This window comes from Haliotis rubra, unplaced genomic scaffold (genome assembly GCF_003918875.1).
Source record: "Haliotis rubra isolate DU_JTF1 unplaced genomic scaffold, ASM391887v1 Scf326, whole genome shotgun sequence".
Lineage (NCBI taxonomy): Eukaryota > Metazoa > Mollusca > Gastropoda > Lepetellida > Haliotidae > Haliotis > Haliotis rubra.
The window spans coordinates 725,893-746,400 of NW_025766998.1; the positions used below are offsets into that span (position 1 = coordinate 725,893).

Here is a 20,508-nt window from a genome sequence, read left to right on the forward strand (position 1 = left end):
ACGCCTAACTTCCTGGCAATCAGAGGACATAATCTTGCCTCCAAGGACTCTTACAGTCGTTTAAGGAGACGATTCCGACTACAATTTCACCTGGATGTAAAGAACAGGTCAACATGGCTGCTTGCTGGGAAAGGTCCATGGGAATTTTAATTACAGTTACGTCATAGCTTCCATCGTGCGACATAATCAATATAACCCCCATCAAAGGAAGGCACTAAAGGTTCAAGTATTCCATGCTATTTGTGGAATAATTATAGAATAGAAGAAAACAAGGGTTACCATTCTGCTGCAACAAGCGTGAATCTGTCGCAATTGTAAATCTGGCCACGCGACTATGTTGTGTAAAGCCGTCACAAGACCAAGGTCAGGTCAGTCTGAGTCACACGTGTGAGAGACATCAATTATGGATTGATCTGTTGTCGCAGAAGACGCTACCTTCTGCTGGAATGGCTGTCAGCTTCAATTGTTGTCAATGGGGAGGAGATTAATATGTTTCTTAGTATGATATAATTGATTATATTTTTCAATCTGTTGTTTGGTGAATCACGATGATCGGGGAATATTAAAATTTACTCTCCTGCTGACTCAGCAGTATGGCGATAACAGTAAGTGAGTAAGCTTATATGATGCTTTCAACATATAGTATTCCAGCAATATCATTGCAGGGGACACCAGAAATCAGCTTCATACTTTGTACCTGTGTGAGGGAATAGAACATGGGCTTTAGGTGTGATGAGCAAACGCTTTAACCACTATGCTGCCCCACTGCCCCTATGATGATGATGATGATGATGATGATGATGATGATAATTTATTTTGTGTCATTTAACTCAGCAATATTGCAGATATATGGTGTTTATCCGTACATAATTGAATCTGGACCAGACAATCCAGTGATCAACAGCACAATCGACGTACGCAATATTGGGATACAATGACGTGTGACCCATTAGTTGCCTCTTACAAGCATGGGCTGCTGAAGGCAATGATGATGATGATGATGATGATGACGGTGATGATGATGTTTTATAATATAATCATGAGGATATGAATGAATCAGAACCATTTCATAAACCAGATTCAGATATTTTGCCATTGCAGCTGAAACATTCCAATTCAAAAGGAATATCACATGTTCAACGTTAAGCAGTACCAGGTCTGCACTAACTGATGAATATAAAAACATCAGATCTGTGGAATGCTATTTCCTCTCCAACTTGGCAAGCAGATACAGCATACTTTAACAGACTAATAACGCCTACACTCAGGTAGGAAATAATACCTGCATCACACCAGACAGGCGATATCTGGCCATGGCAACAATGTTGTACAGATAGATTCCCAGTAGCTATGCAGCTATACAATGTATTGTTTTACAGCCTGAGGTAATCAATATGTGTGTATTCTCCTGAGTGAAATCAACATGCTTCACTGTACAGTTCCACATGGTGACCCACAAGCTCCATCAGGCATGGACACAGTCTTTCATGATCCACTTTCAGGAATATTCACAGATCACAGGCAGAAATGGTCACCGGTTTCTGAAGTGAAATGCTGTAAAGATGTTGTACTGTCATATTAACCACCTGTCTGGTTGGTTTGTTGTTTACTAGGGGTGGGTATTGCAGGGAATTTTCGTATTGCGATATATTGCGATGCGAAAGCATGTATTGCGATATGTATTGCAATATATTGCAAGAATTATTTTTAACAAAAAAAATACTTATAATCAAGTTAATGCTTGATTTGTAAAGCGAAAACACAACAAAATCACAATGCTTGATTAGGCTTTAAGAAAACTTTTAATCATGGCAAAGTATAAATGTAAATAATGTCTGGCACAAATGAAACAAGGAAAGGAACAATTTAAAAAACGGAAATATCCGAAGATTTCCGAGTGTTATGAAGTTTTCCGAATGCATGTCAAAATACTGGTTTTCGATCAGCGTATCGCAATACGTATCGTTTCCATGTCTGAACCGGTAAATACTGGTAAACCGGTTGTATTGCGCAGCCCTATTGTTTACCGAAGTACTACACAATATCCCAGCTATATTGTGGTGGTTTGTAAATAATCAAGTCTGGATCAGACAATCCAGTGATCAACAGCATGAGCATTGATCTACACATGGGATACGATGACATTTGTCAACCAAGTCAGCGAGCCTGACCACCTGATCCTCTTAGTCGCCTCTTACGACAAGCATGAGTTACTGAAGACCAATTCTAACCCGAATCTTCACAAGCTCAACCACTTGTCTGGACTGATGATGTGGAATGGTTGGATTACACTCCGGTATCACACCTGGACAATATTAGAAGACATTCCTGTCTTTAACAGGGAAGACCCTCAGTTGAATAATACGACAAGATGCTGGGCCACATGAAAGGCTGACACATGTTTATACCAGTGTGAAGGAACAGGGGAGTTGACTCTAAATATACTTGTTGAATCATATGTCCGGCATATGGAAAGTTACCTCTCTTGCTTTCAGTCATCCACTACATTAGAAGTGTTTTTTTTCTTAAAAATAAATGTTACGAAAATTCTAACAATAACAACGGCAGATAAGATAAATAATCTTCAACAGTTTAATGGTAAAATTAGGCAATATGATATTTCTTTTTAATTTCTGCTTATTCTTGTTCCTTCACCCCCTTGAAGCAGAAGCTGACACGGGTAATGGAGAATGATTTGATATGACAGGAGTGGCACTTAAAATGTTGAATAAAATACATTGTATGTGAGTAATTATTAAATATGAGGTTAGAAATCTGAGAGCACAGCCCTGTGAGGAAATGGGTGTTTACCTTTGATGGTGGTGATATTTTGTTTTCACACTAAAAATATTGTTCGAACTGAAGCGAGTTAAGCACATTGCCAACCTTTGCTCGGTTTGCTTGCATGTAGGAAGACTGGTCATTTTCTCTCTGTTGCGCAGTCCGATTTGTGCTACATTTTGCCTGTGCTTCAAGTTAATCAAGCCTGATTCCTTTATATTGCCACAATAATATTGCCACAATAATCTATGACTAATTAGAGAAGTACATGTATTTGAAGAAATGTATCCCATCAAAATAGGGTGTGCTTCTAATAAAACAGATTCTGCAAGCAACTCTCCTTTAGTAAAAAATAATCTCAGACCATATTTAATCTCTAAAACAAGCAATAAATATTTTCAGATATGACCAATCTCCTCCACTTTCCTCTCTCAAAAGGGGCCGTGGGGTAGCCTAGTGGTTAAAGTGTTCACTCGTCACGAGGAAGACCCAGATTCCATTCCCGACATGGGTGCAGTGTGTGAAGCCCATTTTTGGTGTCCCCCGCCATGATATTGCTGGAATATTGCTAAAATCGGCGTAAAACTAAACTCCCTCACTCCTCTCTCAAAAATAAAAATAAAAAATGAAATAAAAAACAACATCAAATGTTCAGTCCATTGACAACACTGATAAGATTTGTTGGGTTGTCAGTCTCTGATGCTGGACAAACACCTGGGGACCTCCCTACCTGCTAACGAGGATGATGCTGACTTCCCTCCATTCACAGATGCATAATTAATACCATGGACACAGGAGCAGATCCCCCCCTACCTCAGCCCCATGCTAACCACTCATACCATGTTACTCCACCAATCATCAGCCATGGTGACAAGTCCCACAAGAAATCGGCTAACACCCTGCCCATCACTTTAAAACCAACTGTTTCCTCTAGGGACAGAGTTTTACACGAAAATTTGACATCTCGGCTCGTTAATCAAGTAAAACATTAAGCTGTGGTAGTTTTAGTAGGAACCTGCTGATGGTGGAGTCAGCGTTACTTCGCTGCTGATGTAGATGATGTTGTTGATGTCCCTCATGCTGGACATGATTGACACACAATACCTGTATTTACCTGCTGTCTTACCTTTAGTTGATTACTTTTAACTAGGATTTTACTATTATCTCCAAATAGGTTTTACTGTTTACATAGATGATGATAATAATGGTCATTGCTATCATCATCACTACCATCACCACCACCATAGGTCACGTATACGTAGATAAACAACATATGGCTCCACACAATATTCAGAGGGGTGATGCTTGAAGTACAACAGATTGGTTAAAAAACCATTCCAGCTCCCTGAGAATTATTCCCATGTATTGTCGGGTTCCAGATGCTATTCTAGACTTTCCCACCCAGTCCAATGAACGTCTAAATATCTACCAACATAATTACACAAAATTTACAGAAATATGAATACATGTAACAGAGGTACTCAGAAACCAAATATTACTTACAATTTTTAAATTTTTTTTAACTGATTGATTATTAGTATCCAATGATCAAACAATACATAGTATCAGTACAAAGTTCTCCACATTCCCAAGATAAACAAATACGATCCATATTTTCTGAAGCCCTTGTTTGAGTCTGTGGTTACATGACAAACATAATTCCTGTCTAACACACACTGATTGCATGACAGCCATTATGTTATTAATCAGCAATTAACCATTTTGTTGAGTGAGTCAACAATGTGTTGGTTGCCCAGAGGGATCTGGAACCAGATGAGTTTTCATTCAACAAAATATTAAAAGAACTTGTACATTTCAGCACAGAAAGTGAATTTTGAAGGACGAGCTCCAAATAAGATTTTGTCATGAATATATTATATTAGTTGGAAAATATTTTGTTGACAGGTGTAAATTAAAGGTATGATTTGGTCTGGCATGGACCACATTATAAATCCATCTATTGTAGCTGGTTGAAATATTTTGAGCACTGGCAGTTCTGTTATCTGTTTGAGCAAGATAGTCCATTTTTAGGGACAAAGCATATTGTCTAAATCATATTTTAAATTAACTAATCAAACTAACCTTCCCATAAACAAGTACGGCCTGATTCCACATGGACTAAATGGCTTCTGTTATATTATCAGGTCCATCAATTCCAATCATTCAAAATCCAATCTGACTGCTCAAATTTTAATATAATTCAATCATGCAGTTAATGTTTGTTCTGATCACATGCTGATTTTCACAATTCGATTCCAATTATAAAATCTAAATATTGACAGGAAATTTGTGCCAGACCCTTCAAATACATTAAAACAATATCACTTGGGTAATTATGCTCTTTCCCTTTGTTTCAGGGAGGTGGGGTAGTCCAGTGGTTAAAGCGTTCGCTCATCACGATGAAGACCCGGGTTTGATTCCCCACATGGGTACAGTGTGTGAAGCCCATTTCTAGTGTCTACACCCTGATGTCTGGAATATTGCTAAAAGCGGTGTAAAATCAAACTCACTCACTCACTCTTTCCTACTGATCTTTGTTGACCAATCAGTTGCATACAGTCAGAATATATGGTAGATATAACAATTATATCTCTCCTGAACCAGCCCCCACCCAAACATTGAAAACAACAACAAAATACTATCCAATCTGAGTAAACAAAGCTGTATAATCACATATTCTGTATTCATGATTTTAAGCAATCGTCTCATATTGTGAGTGAGTTTGTATGGTTTAGCAATATTCCATCAATACCATGAGAGATATGAGGGGGACACTAGAAATGGGCTTCACCTATTGTACCCATCTTGGGAACGAACCCCAATCTTTGATGTGAAAGGCAAACACTTTGACTGCTGGGCTAGCCCACTGTCCCCTCTGTTCCAATACGCACCCCATGAACAACTTGACCACTAAGTACTACTACAACCACAACCACTCGATCTCTGTAAATAACATAATCACAGAATATGGTTTAAATAGGCCCTGTTTGTCATTTTCTAAGCACCAAGGTCACAGTCATATTATACAAATGTGTTTAAATATCATGATCCATACAGCAAACTGTTGTCATTATTGATTTTTCAATAAGACAAGATCAGACAAACTTTGTAGTGCAACAAGTTATATCACTGTATTATATCTGTCATAATTTGCTGACGTGTCATATTGGGGCTGACCAATTATAACAGTGAACTGAATGTGAGATGACCAGAGAGCTGGTCAATACATCACTATATGTCCCAGTTTGCTTGACTTTTCAATATTCAGCTAACATGACCTATCCACTTGAAAAGACGAGAGTGAAAAGTGCACCAATAATACATCTCCAATCAATCAGGATGACTCACAGCCTGTAGATCCAGGGGTGATTCTGATGACTGAAGTTGTTACCAAGTTAACACTTGTTCTCTCCTTGTCTAGATGTCAGCTTTGTGATGGATCATCCACACAAACCTAAAAACAAACTTCTGACAGCATTCCCAGTTAATGCATGATCTGAGAAAAATCACACAGATTAAGTTGTTATCGTACAACCATGAAAGTAGACTAACAACTAGTCTCTGAAATGAACATATTTTACTGAAAAAAAGTTCATAGTAAAAAAATGTAAAATATAATGAAAAGGAGCCCTGAGACCTGAAAGCTGAGGAAATCTAGACTTGCCACATTTTCTAGACTTGTGTGGGCTTTCTTGGATATATTTGCTTCAGGGTCTGTACGAGAGACTACCATGAAATTTGTCCCTTCATTAACACACAGAGGTAGCTGACAGCCAACAGCCTGATGACAACCAACAAAGATGATGACTTTGCTAATTTGGACACAAACCTTTATGCATTTATAGAAGTGCCCTACACTCTCTCCTAGCTACTAGGGGCGGTAGGGTAGCCTAATGGTTAAACCGTCCGCTCGTCATGGCGAAGACCGGGTTTAGATTCCCCACATGGGTACAATGTGTGAAGCCCATGTATGGTGTCCCCCGCAGTGATATTGCTGGAATATTGCTTAAAGCGGCTAAAGCCATACTCACTCACCTTAGTACTGCCTTAATGAGCGCTTACTATCATCTGGAGACAATCCCAATCCTAAAAATGTGTAACAGAACAACAGAATTATCCCCCCTGAAGATTGCAGCTCAATGTTCAATGGCGTCAAGACCTTGACATTGAAATTGACATCTAGGACCCTAGCATGAAATATTTCGTCATTAAACTTAACATTGGCTGTCCATTGGTTCTAGAACCAGTAGTATGATTGAGTACATGCAATTATATATTTATTTTACTGTTCACATATTCAAACTTGAGGATGCAAGTTGAGTAGACCCTGTTTTAGACCTTGTTTTAAAACTGACATATTTCTGGATCCTGGTGGATCCTGGGGCCAATTATACCATCACCCTGTGTAGTATGTTGTCAGTGTATTTGTATATCATGCCATTGTATTTTGGTACCATATATAATCACCCTGTATATACCATATATCATCATATTGGTACCATATATCCACCACATATCATGCCATTGTATATAGGTACCATATATCATCACACCATTGTATATTGGTACCATATATCAATATGGTACCATATACTCCACTGTATATTGTATACTGGTACCATATACCATCACCATTGTACATTGGTACCATATATGATCACCCTGTATATAGGTACCATATATCATGCCATTGTATATTGGTATCATATATCATCACCCTGTATAAAGGTACCATATATCACACCATTGTATATTGGTACCATATATCATCACCCTGTACATAGGTACCATATATCACACCACTGTATATTGGTACCATATATCACGCCATTGTATATTGGTACCATATATCATCACACTTCAGTATTTACAGGGGTATTTACCTCATCACCACGGTCCCATGGTTTGGCTTCTATCACGACATATTGTTGTGGAGCTATTATCTCTTCTACAGGAACTGGTTCCTCTTCCTTCATTTCCGGTTCCTCCTCCGCCGTTTCTGGTTCCGCCTCTGGTTCCTTCTTCTTCTTCTGATCGCCAGTAAATTCTAGCGACTTACTTGAAAATGCGTCAGGTACAACGTCGAAGAATGAATTCTTTACCCTAGGTGGAGGGTTTGGATGAGGTTTAAAAAAATCTGGCTCCTCTGCCATGCTCTACCTGTCCAAACTGTCCAATCACAGTCTCCGACACAGCTTAACTGTCCAATCACTGTCTCTGACACAGCTTTAGTGACCAATTTCAGACTGCTTCACCTGAGAAAATTTAAACGGAATCGAACAATTTTACCTACTGAAATCACAGGACTTGACAGAAGCAAGGTGTTGTACTGAATGATGTAAAGAACACAGGGTACTACATAGAACACAACAAACACGTGGAGCAAGGAATGCCCCAGGATGAAAATAGCAAATACTACGACACCGGCCGAGAACTTGCAGCAGTAGTATAAAATAATCAATGAATCACCTATTCTTATATATGAATCAAGCATGAATCAATTCTTGGAGAAATTCCACATGCAAACACCAACCTTAGAGGATGGAGATACAGTCGTGGATTCAGCCTGAAATCCTATCTTAAGGACAGAGGGAGAGAGACAGACAGAGAGAGGGCCTCACAACAGGCTCAACCATAACATTCTACTCTACTACAACACCATCTACAGTCCAGGATAGCAGCTGGGTAACACTCAACGCTGTATGCTTGTTCGGGGCTCTCTGCATATATAAGCAGCCGGCACTGCCTGTAGTTTCAGACATGTCTGCCAGCAGCAGCAGCAGCAGCACAATCCACTACTAACAGGGGATGCTTCATTCTTCTGTTGTATTGGTTAAAGGGGCATTATGAGGTTATATCGCCCTGGTAGATATGGTGTGGTCGGACATGGGAATAAATTATTAAGATTGTATTGACTTTATTGGTAAACTGGTTAGTCTGGCATGGTCTGTGGTGCTGTGTACTTTGTCCAAGTCAGCAGGTGAAATAGTTGGATTACTGGTGGGAAGTCAACAAATGTGCTATGTATTAGTTGTGTAAAAGTGATTCATAAAACAAACCCTTTAATTATTCATTTGGGCGAAGGTGGTATCAATAATAGATGTACTAGGAAAAAGATGGTATCAATTATAATATTCCGTTCCATGTCATGGTAACGGGGAATACTTTTTAAGAAAAGCAGGAAAATACCAAAATAGGAATTGAATAGCAGGTATGAAATTTAATTCATCCTGAAAGATATTGAATATTTCAGATCATGAAAAGTTTAACAAAAGTTTAATATTTACTAGTTATCAAACCTATTCAGTGTTTAATTCTACAAATCCTAGACTGTAAACATTGAAACAAGAAAGTATTAAAATTATTCAACACAAGTTACCATACCTCATATTTAACTATCAGCTGTTTTATTTTTACAACAGCAATGTCCATTTATAATTTAAAATAATTATCTCCTTACAATGTCTGAAAGTGAGGCTAAAAATAAATAAAAGCAAGAAGACCAAGTGCAGTGGTGAGGTGATTCAAAGATAGACAGACAGTTATGGGCAGTTGCAGCCAAACTCTTCATGTCTAGAAACTAAATGAAGGACAGTTACTGCATCCTTAATGTCTCAACGTCATAAACTCTTTCCCTGGGTTCTAAACTGCCCTATACCTCTTCCACATATGTCAGCATTTAACTAGATGTAAAACCCTTTCAACATACACATGCTTTAAAAATAAAAATCTAAACCATTGTGACTCTGGCATGCTCACTTGTGGGAACCTCACTTTTGAGGGCTTAAATTATATGTGAAGGGCTTTAAGTTTGTATCCATGTAAAAATGTGATGTTAGAATGTAAAGGAGATGGCATGTCTGTGAAAGGAAGACATCTGCATATTAAGTACCTTAATTAAGTTAAGTGGTTTGATTATTAGCAAAGATTACAAGTCTGAAGTTTAAATGAAATTTAAATGTTTTAAGTATGTAAGGAATTAGTCCTGTATAGCAGGAAGTTGTGAACAGGGGCATGATATATGTCTTCCTTAATGGAACTGGTAATTACATGGGACTATCCTTTACAGATCGGTGAAACAGGGTTGTAGCCGTGTATGTGTATAGGAGTGTGAGCGTGTGTCTATCTGTGTTTGTCTTTTAAATGTACACCCATCCAGTAATTAAAACTGACCATGTTTTTCAATATATAGTGCTGTCTTTTTCAACATGATGAGTAGTGAGTGAGTGAGTGAGTGAGTGAGTGAGTGAGTGAGTGAGTTTTTGTGAGTATGGTTTTACGCCGCTTTTAGCAATATTCCAGCAATATCACGGCAGGGGACACCAGAAATGGGCTTCACACATTGTACCCATGTGGGGAATCGAACCCGGGCCTTCAGCTTGCCGGGCGAACGCTTTGACCACCAGGCTACCCCACCGCCCGTCAACATGATGACTTATGTTGTATGTAACCACATATTTACCAGCGGGTGACAGTTTGTGTGGAACTGGGGTTGGTCCCTTCAGCTTCCTGTACTGAGAAAAGATGGTAACGCTTATCTACATTTATTTTATTCATAGTTGCATTAAGACTGGACTTATGTAGTAGCTGCTAAAAGATATTATGTTACTCCAGAAGTCAGTGGGAAAATATTTGTTTGTGTTTATGTAACCAACTGAGATACAGAGGCTCAGTGTAACATGGATACTCCAACCATGCATAGTGACACCAAACAGTCCTTGCATTATCTCCCTTTGCCAAGCGACAGCCAGGGTAATAACAAGTACCACCTTGATCATGTTTTAGTAAGATGCTTCTGGAGACTGAATCACCAACCTCATCATCTCTGGCAGTTGTTCTTGACTCACAGTTTAGTAACAATATGAGGGGCGGTGGGGTAGCCTAATGGTTAAAGTGTTGGCTCGTCACGCCGAAGACCCGGGTTCGAATCCCCACATGGGTACAATGTGTGAAGCCCATTTCTGGTGTCCCCCGCCGTGATGTTGCTGGAATATTGCTAAAAGCGTAAAACCCAAACTCAGTCAGTCAGTCAGTAGTAACAATCTGAACCTTGTAACTCATATCTTATTGAAACTAAGACATTGTCTCCATAATTAGGTCACCATCCATTAACTGTCATCAATGTCATAAAAATGTTAAAATGAAAGAAAAATGTTTATTGGCACTTTCAATCAGTTTATCTCTGACATGTCCCATGTTCCAAGAGTAACAAATCAGTTATGAATGGTGGGTACTCATCATTCAAACAATGATGACTTTTACAAATGCAAACTGAAAAACTATATATGTCAACTCACACAGAGGGGCAGTGGAGACTCCAAGCCGTTGAAGCATTGGCTCATCATGCTGTCAATCAGGCTCCATGGGTACATGTGTGAAGCCCATCTCTGATGTTCCCTGCTGTGTAGGCTGACGTTTAATCCCAGAAGTAAAGTTATCTTATTTAAAAACATATAAAAATATACTTATCTACAAAACAAATATAAATGGAGCCCGGAGCAATCCTTAATTTCTAGACTTTCCCAATCATTCTGCACTTGATTATGTTTCCTATTTAATTCATTCTCTGGGGTCTGGGAGAGAGACTAACTGCTGTGATGGAGGTACAATATTTCTGAAAGCAGCTAGAAATATACTCACTCAGTCATATAATGCATATAACACTAGGCAGAACGCTCTGGACACAGATGTTTAATAGCCTTCAAGGGATACTAAAGTATTTTACATTAGTTTACAATATGAAACAGTTATTCAGGGCTCGATTTAGTGCTTTGTTACTTGCACTGGTGCACCCCAATATTACAAAGTGCAACCTAGTTATTAGTCAATTTTTGAGTGAGTAAACTCTGAATAAAACATCTAAATATTTCGACAGCATATTTCTTACATTACATATTGCAATAAAAGCAGTGCAACTGGAATTTGGCTGGTGCAACTAGGTTTTTATCTCTTAAATCGATCCCTGGTTATATGTTATAAGTTTTGTTTTATCGTTAAATCAAATATTATTTTGTATTTGTGAATGAGTGAGTGAGTTCAGTTTTATGCCACCTTTAGCAATATTCAAGCGGGGACACTATATTTGGGCTTCAAACCCGGATCTTTGGCATGACCGGTGAACGCTTTAACCACTTGGCTACCCCACGGACCCATTTTTTTATTAGTGGGTTGTGTAGGACACTAAGAATTATATCATGGTATCAATTTGGGATTTAAACCAGGTGCTCAGCATGACAAGGAACACCTTACCCTCATGGCCACCATACCTGTCAGACACAGGAATCATGGAACAATCATCACTTCCACAAAAAATGCTTCTCACGGCATTCAGTGACAAATCTATGACTAACTCTGACCTCCTCATGGGATGGTACGGTCACTCACTTTGGTATGACTAAACCTGATTCATACAGACCTGCCATCATGTTCAACACATTGGTATGATAAGCATGTGTTACACAGTACCTAGATGATGTACGCTGTCATAAGGCCTGAAACAGTCACATCTGTCCCACAGGCTATATTTTAATTATTGACCCAGAGGCCCAGATAAGCTGCGTATCCGGATAAAATACGCATAGAAAATGTCCAATTACGCATTGAAAAATAATTGTTGCGTACCAATTACATATTTAAAATGCTAGATACGCAAAATGTTTAAAACAAATGCGTACGGAATATATTTTTAAAATCGCTTGCGTAATGAAAAAGACATGGATTGCTATGAAGTTGTACTGTAAGTATAGGACTAGTGTTGTACTGTCAGTATAGGATGAGGGATTTTTTATGAAATCATTTCCATTATATTTAAGTTGGTTTTGATTAGGTATGACATAAGGCAGAACATACCTGCTTAGTAAACTTACTCAATGACATAATACTTAGGTGAGTAAAATGACTGAAATACGCACATATTTGAAAGCAGTGGGTAACGGAAAATGAAATACCCACTCAACATTCATAATACCCACTCCAAAAAAATACAGTGGGTACAGTACCCACATGAGCTAAATCTTATCTGGAGCTCTGACTGACCTTTACATTTTTTTTCAAGTGTTCAGGACAATTCTCAAATGAAAGTGTGTATAGAAATACAGGACTTTATGGTAGGTGTCCTACCACACCTTTCAGTTAACTCCATGTATTTTCATGGTCCCAAACCACTTCTGATCACCACAGAAACTCCCCTGATCATATTAAAGCAACAAAACACTTGAACCCATGGAAAGAAACCTTTCAAACTTCCCACTAGACCACAGAACCAGTGAGTGGACAATAATTTATGGTCCTGTCTGTACTTCACTGGCCCTAAATAACATTCGTAGATCTACTATCAATACAAAATTCACTGGCCATCAGGACCACTACAAACTTATCATTAGGGGTCCTGATGAATTTTTACTAGCCAGGGGCCACAGGACCAGAGTAAATTTTGCACACTTGAGCCTAACCTTGCTGACTCGTGGCACTTGACACAAACACATGCAAGGAAAAGACAATTGCTCACCTGAAAAATAGGAAAACAGGCACATATGGCAAAATAGGCGATTGCATTGAACATCATGTTTGTCTCTAATGAGCCAAACTTGGAAATATCTTCCACTATGAAATGTTCAGAAAGCTGAAACATTTCTTCATTGCAGATTCATGGTTTAATAGACACAAACTTAAAAGAAACAGATCTATCTAATTTATTCTGAAATTAAATGTGCAATTAGATTTCATGAATATCTCATTTGAAGCCAGGCAAAGGTATTGATTTTCTGATAATCATCAACAAATAAATGTTTAGTCTAATTATCATAAACTCGATACTTTGAATAAATCGAAACATTAATCCTACCAGTTGGTTCCAGGTGTAATAATGACAGAGTTGACCTTATTCAAGGTGTTCCTAAAACCACGTTTACATTCATCTCACATGTCAATACAAGGTTACATAATGTAGCTCAGTTGAATCAGGAAGAAGATAACAAGATTTGAGTGCAAAGAAATGACTCGGAAACCTTGGCAATCACACATGGAACTAGTGGTTCTTACATCAACCCTTCATTCAGTACTCTTTAGACCCAGGCAGCCGCCATGCCTGTATTGTGAACAGGATACTCTCTTTTACTCTGATAGGAAATGGTTTGTCTGTTCCTGACAGGATTTGAACCGCAGCTCTGACACCATGAACTAGGATATCAATCTGCTAGAGTGAAAAATGTCCATCTAACTCATGCCATGTTTTAATCATTATATAATATCATGCAATATTGATGTATTTGAGATTAAAGCCAACTCACTCACTCCCTATTCCAAAGTCTTTGTTGTGCAGGTAATTCCATTACAAGAATCAAAGGATGTAGGGACTGGTAATTTAATACTGATACTGGAATGGCGGTGCCTGATGGATTAGGCTGAGGCATACCCATGTCCATCACCCACCAACCCATGCACCTACTCTCATAATAAATGACCATTTATATGTTCAACATGAAATTATGTCCAAAATGGTCCAGAAACATTGAATAAAACTGTCAGATTTTTAGGTAACCCATCCCACACATAGTCGTGATATAGTTTGGCCACACACCCTCTTTCACTGTGCCATTGTTTCACATCTCCACCTCCCTGCCCCATATACACAAACCTTACCTGTAAAAAATCAGGCCCTCTTAAAATATTGTGATAAAATGGTAAAAGCTGAAATATTGATACAGTTTGTAAATCTGTGGATATTATTACAATAATACATTAACATAATGATGTATATCAACATATAGAGGTTATATAAGTGAGTTTAATGTTGCAGTGCCTCTGGATACGATCATTGGAGAAACCCCAAAACTCAAATACAGACGTTCATCCCAGAGAACCCTGTAAAAGTGGGACTTAATCATCACCTTCGATGATACAGGAGCTTTATCTGACAATCTTGCCCACCCTGGGTCGCAGTGACCCTCTGGAACCCGATGACTGCCCACCCTGGGTCATGGTGACCTATTGGAACTGATGACTCAGCAGTTAACCATCTGATCAGCCAACAAGCTTAATCAATCCTATACCTGACAGATGGGGGACATTAGGCAGAATAATGGCCAAGGTTTGTCACTGAATGTAATAAATATTGCAAAACAGTAGCATCCAATGTTGACAAAACTCGAGATCTCCTCCATCTTGCGGAAACAATGCAATCAGTTTCTTGGAATGCCCGAAGAGTTATAATCCATTTAATCACAATTTGATTTCTCCCATGTGACAGGAAGTGAGCCGTCATCTGTAAATGGCTACATGTTGCTAGGCAATGCCGGATCTTTTGTTTCATATCTGGAAGCCTTTATTTCTAGTGTTCAGTGTTTCTATGGAAACCTTATCTTTGTTATCAAATAAAGACTTTTACACAATTTGTTAACTGAGTGCATGATTAAGAGAAGTGAATGTCATTTCATTTTACATGTTTACCAGAACATGTTTCCAGTATAAAACATTGCTCCATGTTTTTAAGGATATAGTTTCTACTTATCTACAACATTTATTTCTTTTGTGGAGACATTTTAACAGTGAAAAAACAACAAAAAGAAAGTAAAATCAAAATAACCTCATTTTATTCTCAGTGTCTTTTGACATTTTTCTTTTCAGGTCCCTGATACAAATTTTCCAGAGTGAAAAGGTGAACACACACGAGCGTAGATAGAAGAGGACTGGTGTTGTTCATCATAAAATGGCTTGGCTTGAAAGGACATAAAATTAATTTCAACAATGACAGAACATGAATTATATTTTTGAAAGAAGTGTCCTAACATTCCCTTAGTGCTGTTGCATAAAATATTTTGATGAACAAAAAATAATGTTTTAAACTTTTCCAGTTCAGCAGATGCAAAAACCAAGACTAATAGTTCATATGTAAGACTGAAATTGTCAAAGTAGTCTTCACATGGCTATTGTGTCATGACTGTCATAACATATGACAAATAAATGCAGTCATTTGAAGAAATTGGGCAAATACACCAAACTAACTCAACAGAAGTAAGAGCAATAAAATCCATGAGGTCAAAATGACCACAAGCTTTGATCTGGAAGCTGATTATAAGATGATTTTACAGGTGCTTCATTGAGTTTATTCTCTCCCCTCCTTGCTGCTTCCAGATTCGCTATAGAAATTGGCCAAAGTAAATTTCACAAATCCATCCAGATTAGCTTCCAAATTCTATTAATTTTGAATACTGAGCCTTAACCACCAGGCCATCTGGACCGGTTACACCAGGAAGTTTCACTGGGACATTACACTGTGTGCTGGCGATTTGGTGCCTGATGCTGAGGGTGTGGGTTCGAATCCTGGATGGGACTCAACCCCCAACAAAGTACTAGAATTTGTACTTTACTAAGAAAGTGTAATCCCAAATATAACATATGTTGTACTCTGGTAAGTATGAGATTGTGGAAACCAGTGACCTCCAGTTTTTGTTCTGACATATTGAGGTAGCAGCAGATATAGTCCTGCCATATTTGTTAAGTGGAAAAGTCATCCGATGGCCACATTCGAAGGTGGTTAAAATGTCAAACACATAAAAGGCACTGGAAGGGACATTACTTGTAACGTGTTACCTGGGCTTGATGGGAAGAAAATACAGGTACTTGGTCTCATGTGAAACGATCGCAGAGGAACATTTACATATTATGTTGAATGATGACCAAGTATTTTACCCCAAAAGACTGGGCATTGCCACGACTGGGTTGACCAATAAGATTCACATTTGACATGAAATATTGTTTTTCTAAGAAGAAAATCAAATTCTGAAATATCTTTTAAACCTTTATCTTTTTCTCCACCTACACAAAAGTAAGTGCAAAGAAGTCAGCCTTCCTAAGACATCTTTCAATTATTCCCCATACTGGAGCCATGGTTTCTGGAAGGGAGTGATACATCATGCTGAAGATGACAAGCAGAGAAGATTGTCTAAGGGAGATAACTCTTGTCTGACAGTCAACACAGCTCAATACAAACCTTACTTTGTTTCAACTACATAACTATATAGCATCAGTCTGTAAATAATAGTCTTGACCAGACAATCCTGTGATGGACAGCATGAACATTGATCTATGCAATTAGGATACGCTCACATGTGTCAACCAAGTCAGTGAGTATTTCCATCCAATCCCGTTAGTTGCCTCTTATGGCAAGGATGGGATGTTGAAGACCAATTCTAACCTGGATCTTCATAGTTTAAAAGATAATACAAATATAGAGATCGATAATTGTTAACTGAATATCAACTGATGATATTTCTGATTATCAATCTTTTTAACCCAGCGCTAGTGTCCCACCTATTAGGAGGATGAAATATTTTCATTCCTGTAAGACTCCTGCCTTCTGCCTTTTCAGTTTTGTCCCTAAATTGATGTTTAGCCCCAGAAAAAGTGATTACATTTGGAAAACAAATTCTTTGCCAATCATTGTAGACATATGCTAGACTCAGTTCTCTAGGGTTTGGGAGACTAAATATTTTGGAACATGATACTGTCCAACAAAATCCACAAGCACTTTCAAAATTACAGGAATTAAACAGTTCACAGGGAAGTGTTTTGTCTCATGTGATTCTGTTGACACCTTCATGGAACTGGGGAGATATTCAACTAACAGAAGCTGGATTTAATTGTGGATTTATTAACAATTCTACCATGACATTTAAGTATGTTCGTTTTTGATTGGCTGTTACTAAAAAATTAGAAGTGAACAATTTTCAATAACCACTTCTGAGAGCTGGTTCATTGACGTAGAGTCAAAACACTACGCAAGGGTAATGAGTGCATATTTAAAACACGTTTTATTCATGGTGCATATGTCATGGTAGAATGGAGATAATCCTATTGTGTTTACATTTTGAAAGTGATTATAGTTGGTTGAACGCTGCTAAATGAAACACATTTAGCAGCGTTCAACCAACTATAATCACTTCCAAAATGTAAACACAATAGGATTATCTCCTAAATGAATGTAGACATGCTGTTATGAGAAACGATGAGATTCAATCTATCAAATACTTAAATGGGTTTTGTTTGTTAGTTGTTTATCACCATGCTGTGCAGTATTCCAGCTACCGGCATGTTCCCATTTCGCCTACAGTCTCAAAACAACAATTCATGGTCTGGTGACTGTTATTTCATGCATGAGTAATACAATGTATATGTACCCCCTTCAGATATAAATGGAATCTCCCTTAGTTTTCCTTTAATTTGATTAGTAGCACATGTAGACAACTTGGCATAAAAATATAAAAAAATGTTTTTCTTTCATATTTTATAAAGCATAGTACAATATAATACAATAATCAAAATGGCACTGGCTGTTAACTAGTACTACCAGTGTTGTTGTGTTGATTCCAGAGACGTGGTGGAAATCTTGCATCAAAGTCAACCCAGGTGCTGGTGACGTGAGTCGTTAAACTGTGTGATGCCAACTGCTATATAAACACTGATTATAAGCTGACTCCATTTAAAGACAATGATATACTTATCTGTTTACTCATACATTATGAAACTGACCTTCCTGAATTGCACTATGCCAAGTCCATTCTCTCAGTAGGGGTGCATTTTCTATTCCCTATTCGCCTACATGTTTTCTGTAGGCGAAATGGGATGTAGGCAAAATGGGACTCAACCCAGCTACCTTATGAAGTATGTCAATAATCAAGTGTGGACCAAACAATCTAGCCAGGGGCATAGCTACCATTATAAAAAAAGCCCAGGCCTACACATGATTGTTGCTAAAAAGGTTGGGCAAACCCTCAATACTATCTGAATATAAAGCTTTGCAACCTATCGGGCTTACACGAAGAAACTGGCTTGCTACGCGCCTGCTAGAGATTAAGAAAGGTAGGGTAAGGTCCAGTGATTGACATCACGAGCACCAGTCTATGCAATAGGGAAGCAATGACACCCTTCAACCAAGTTGTCAAGCCTGGCCACACAATCTTCTTGCCTGTTACAACAGGTGGATGAAGAACATTTTTTTACCTGGATCTTCATGAGGATGGAGAGAAACAAATGAAAACATTAAATAAAATATTGTGAACTTATACATAATATAAATTTGTTTTCTTTGAAACATACAATATTTTGTACTTTCTAAAGAAAAAGGAAGTCTGTGTGAAGACACAAGTATATATCTAGGGTTTTTAACTAAGTGTAGTAGACAGGCACACTGGCAAATAATTGTTATGGAAGCTGCACTGGCTGGGTGGGTTAGATGGCTGACTTTGTGTGCTGGTGATTTGGTGCCTGACTCAGAGAGCGTTGTTTTCGAGTGTCGGATGAGACTCAACCAAACAAAACTACTAGAATCAATACTTTACTGAGAATGTGTAATTCCAAATATAACATGTGTTACATTCAACCTCTTTCTAAATGGTAATGTGTATTCAAATAATTGTTAATTTGTAACAAGTCATTATTTTGCAGAAGTTGTTATCGTCGTAATGTCAGAGGTATATAAATATTGCATCAACGACTCTTCCATGTTATTGTTCCTCTCGTCCGTGCAGGGCAAGTCACGTGAACAAAGCCATCACCTTCACCTCACTTTAACATTGTAAATTAGGATGCTAGTATGTGCCGATCACATTAAGGATTTGTCTGAAACATTTGGCCCTAGATAAATCCCTGAGATATAATACTGAAAATTACAAACTAATAGACAAACATTCTACACAATATCACCTCTACATTCATCTCACAAAACTTTGTAAAACCTTTCAAAACATTAAATTCTGAATGTAATATAGTAAAATGTGTGCTTTTTAAAATTTTATGCTGTCACATTTCAAAGGAATTCCTTGGACTGGCAATCTTTTGAAAACATTCAATACAGAATGTAATGTAGTAAAATGTGTTGTTGTTTTTTAATTTTATGCTCTCGCACATTTGAAAGAAATTCCTAGAACTGGTAAACTTTTTAAGATATTCAATCCTGAATGTACTGTAGCAAAATGTGTGTTTTTTACATTTTATGCTGTCACATTTCAAAGAAATTTCTAGGACTCACCGATGGCATTCTTCTCTTCTGTTCTAAAATTACAGTCTGGAAAACATGAAGACAGTCACAGTCAGAATCTTAAACCGTTGAACCTAATACAGGTGGAGGAATTTCTTATCAAATAATGTTTACTCTACCCAAGACTTGATCTGTTGTAGAGACTCCTTAACTACCACATACCCAGTGATAAATAACAGACTTTAAACAATGCTATCAGTTTAGCAGTAATATACAAGAATGTCTGTATTCAAATGTATGGTCTTTAAAGCCATAACAAATTGTTAATAGATTTCATTAATGCATGCCCCATTTCATTGCCCCACTACCAAACATCAGACTACCTTATTGTCCCCAAGCACCTGTGAATGAAGGAAATCAGTGTTTGTTCATTTCCTGATTTATACATATAGTGAAATACACCACACATACAATCACCTCCATGACCTGGAGGATAGAGCATCTGACACAGTGTGTGAAATAGACACTGGCCCGCTAGTCCGTGGCTAGTATAAATCCAGTCGGGCCAGTAAATCTCCAGTCACTGGCCCGACTAGCTAGTGAATTTTCATGGCATCATTTTGTAAATATATAGTATATCACTCTCTCCAACTTGTTAAGTTATAATACACTTATAAATCATGCAGGATTATGGCCTGATAAAAACGTTCATCATATCAGCAGCTTAGTGATGAAACCTGTGTCATGCCGAC

The 20,508-nt window shown here is 38.0% G+C and overlaps 1 protein-coding gene across 3 annotated transcripts in view; it reads right to left on the bottom strand.

The window, feature by feature from the left end:
* LOC124283962 (dihydropyrimidinase-like) overlaps positions 1 to 8,466 on the bottom strand; it is a 139,203-nt gene extending 130,737 nt beyond the window's left edge. For 2 of the 3 annotated variants that reach the window (XM_046720005.1, XM_046720004.1), the window contains exons 1-2: positions 8,315 to 8,466; positions 7,665 to 8,036 (exon numbers count right to left, since the gene is read on the bottom strand). In XM_046720005.1, the coding sequence (XP_046575961.1) occupies positions 7,665 to 7,934 (270 nt within the window). In that variant the 5' untranslated portion in view covers positions 7,935 to 8,036; positions 8,315 to 8,466. Of the gene's footprint in view, positions 1 to 279; positions 352 to 7,664; positions 8,037 to 8,314 lie in introns of those variants that run through there. The other variant, XM_046720012.1, reaches the window with a different exon arrangement.
* Positions 8,467 to 20,508: the final 12,042 nt, after the last annotated feature.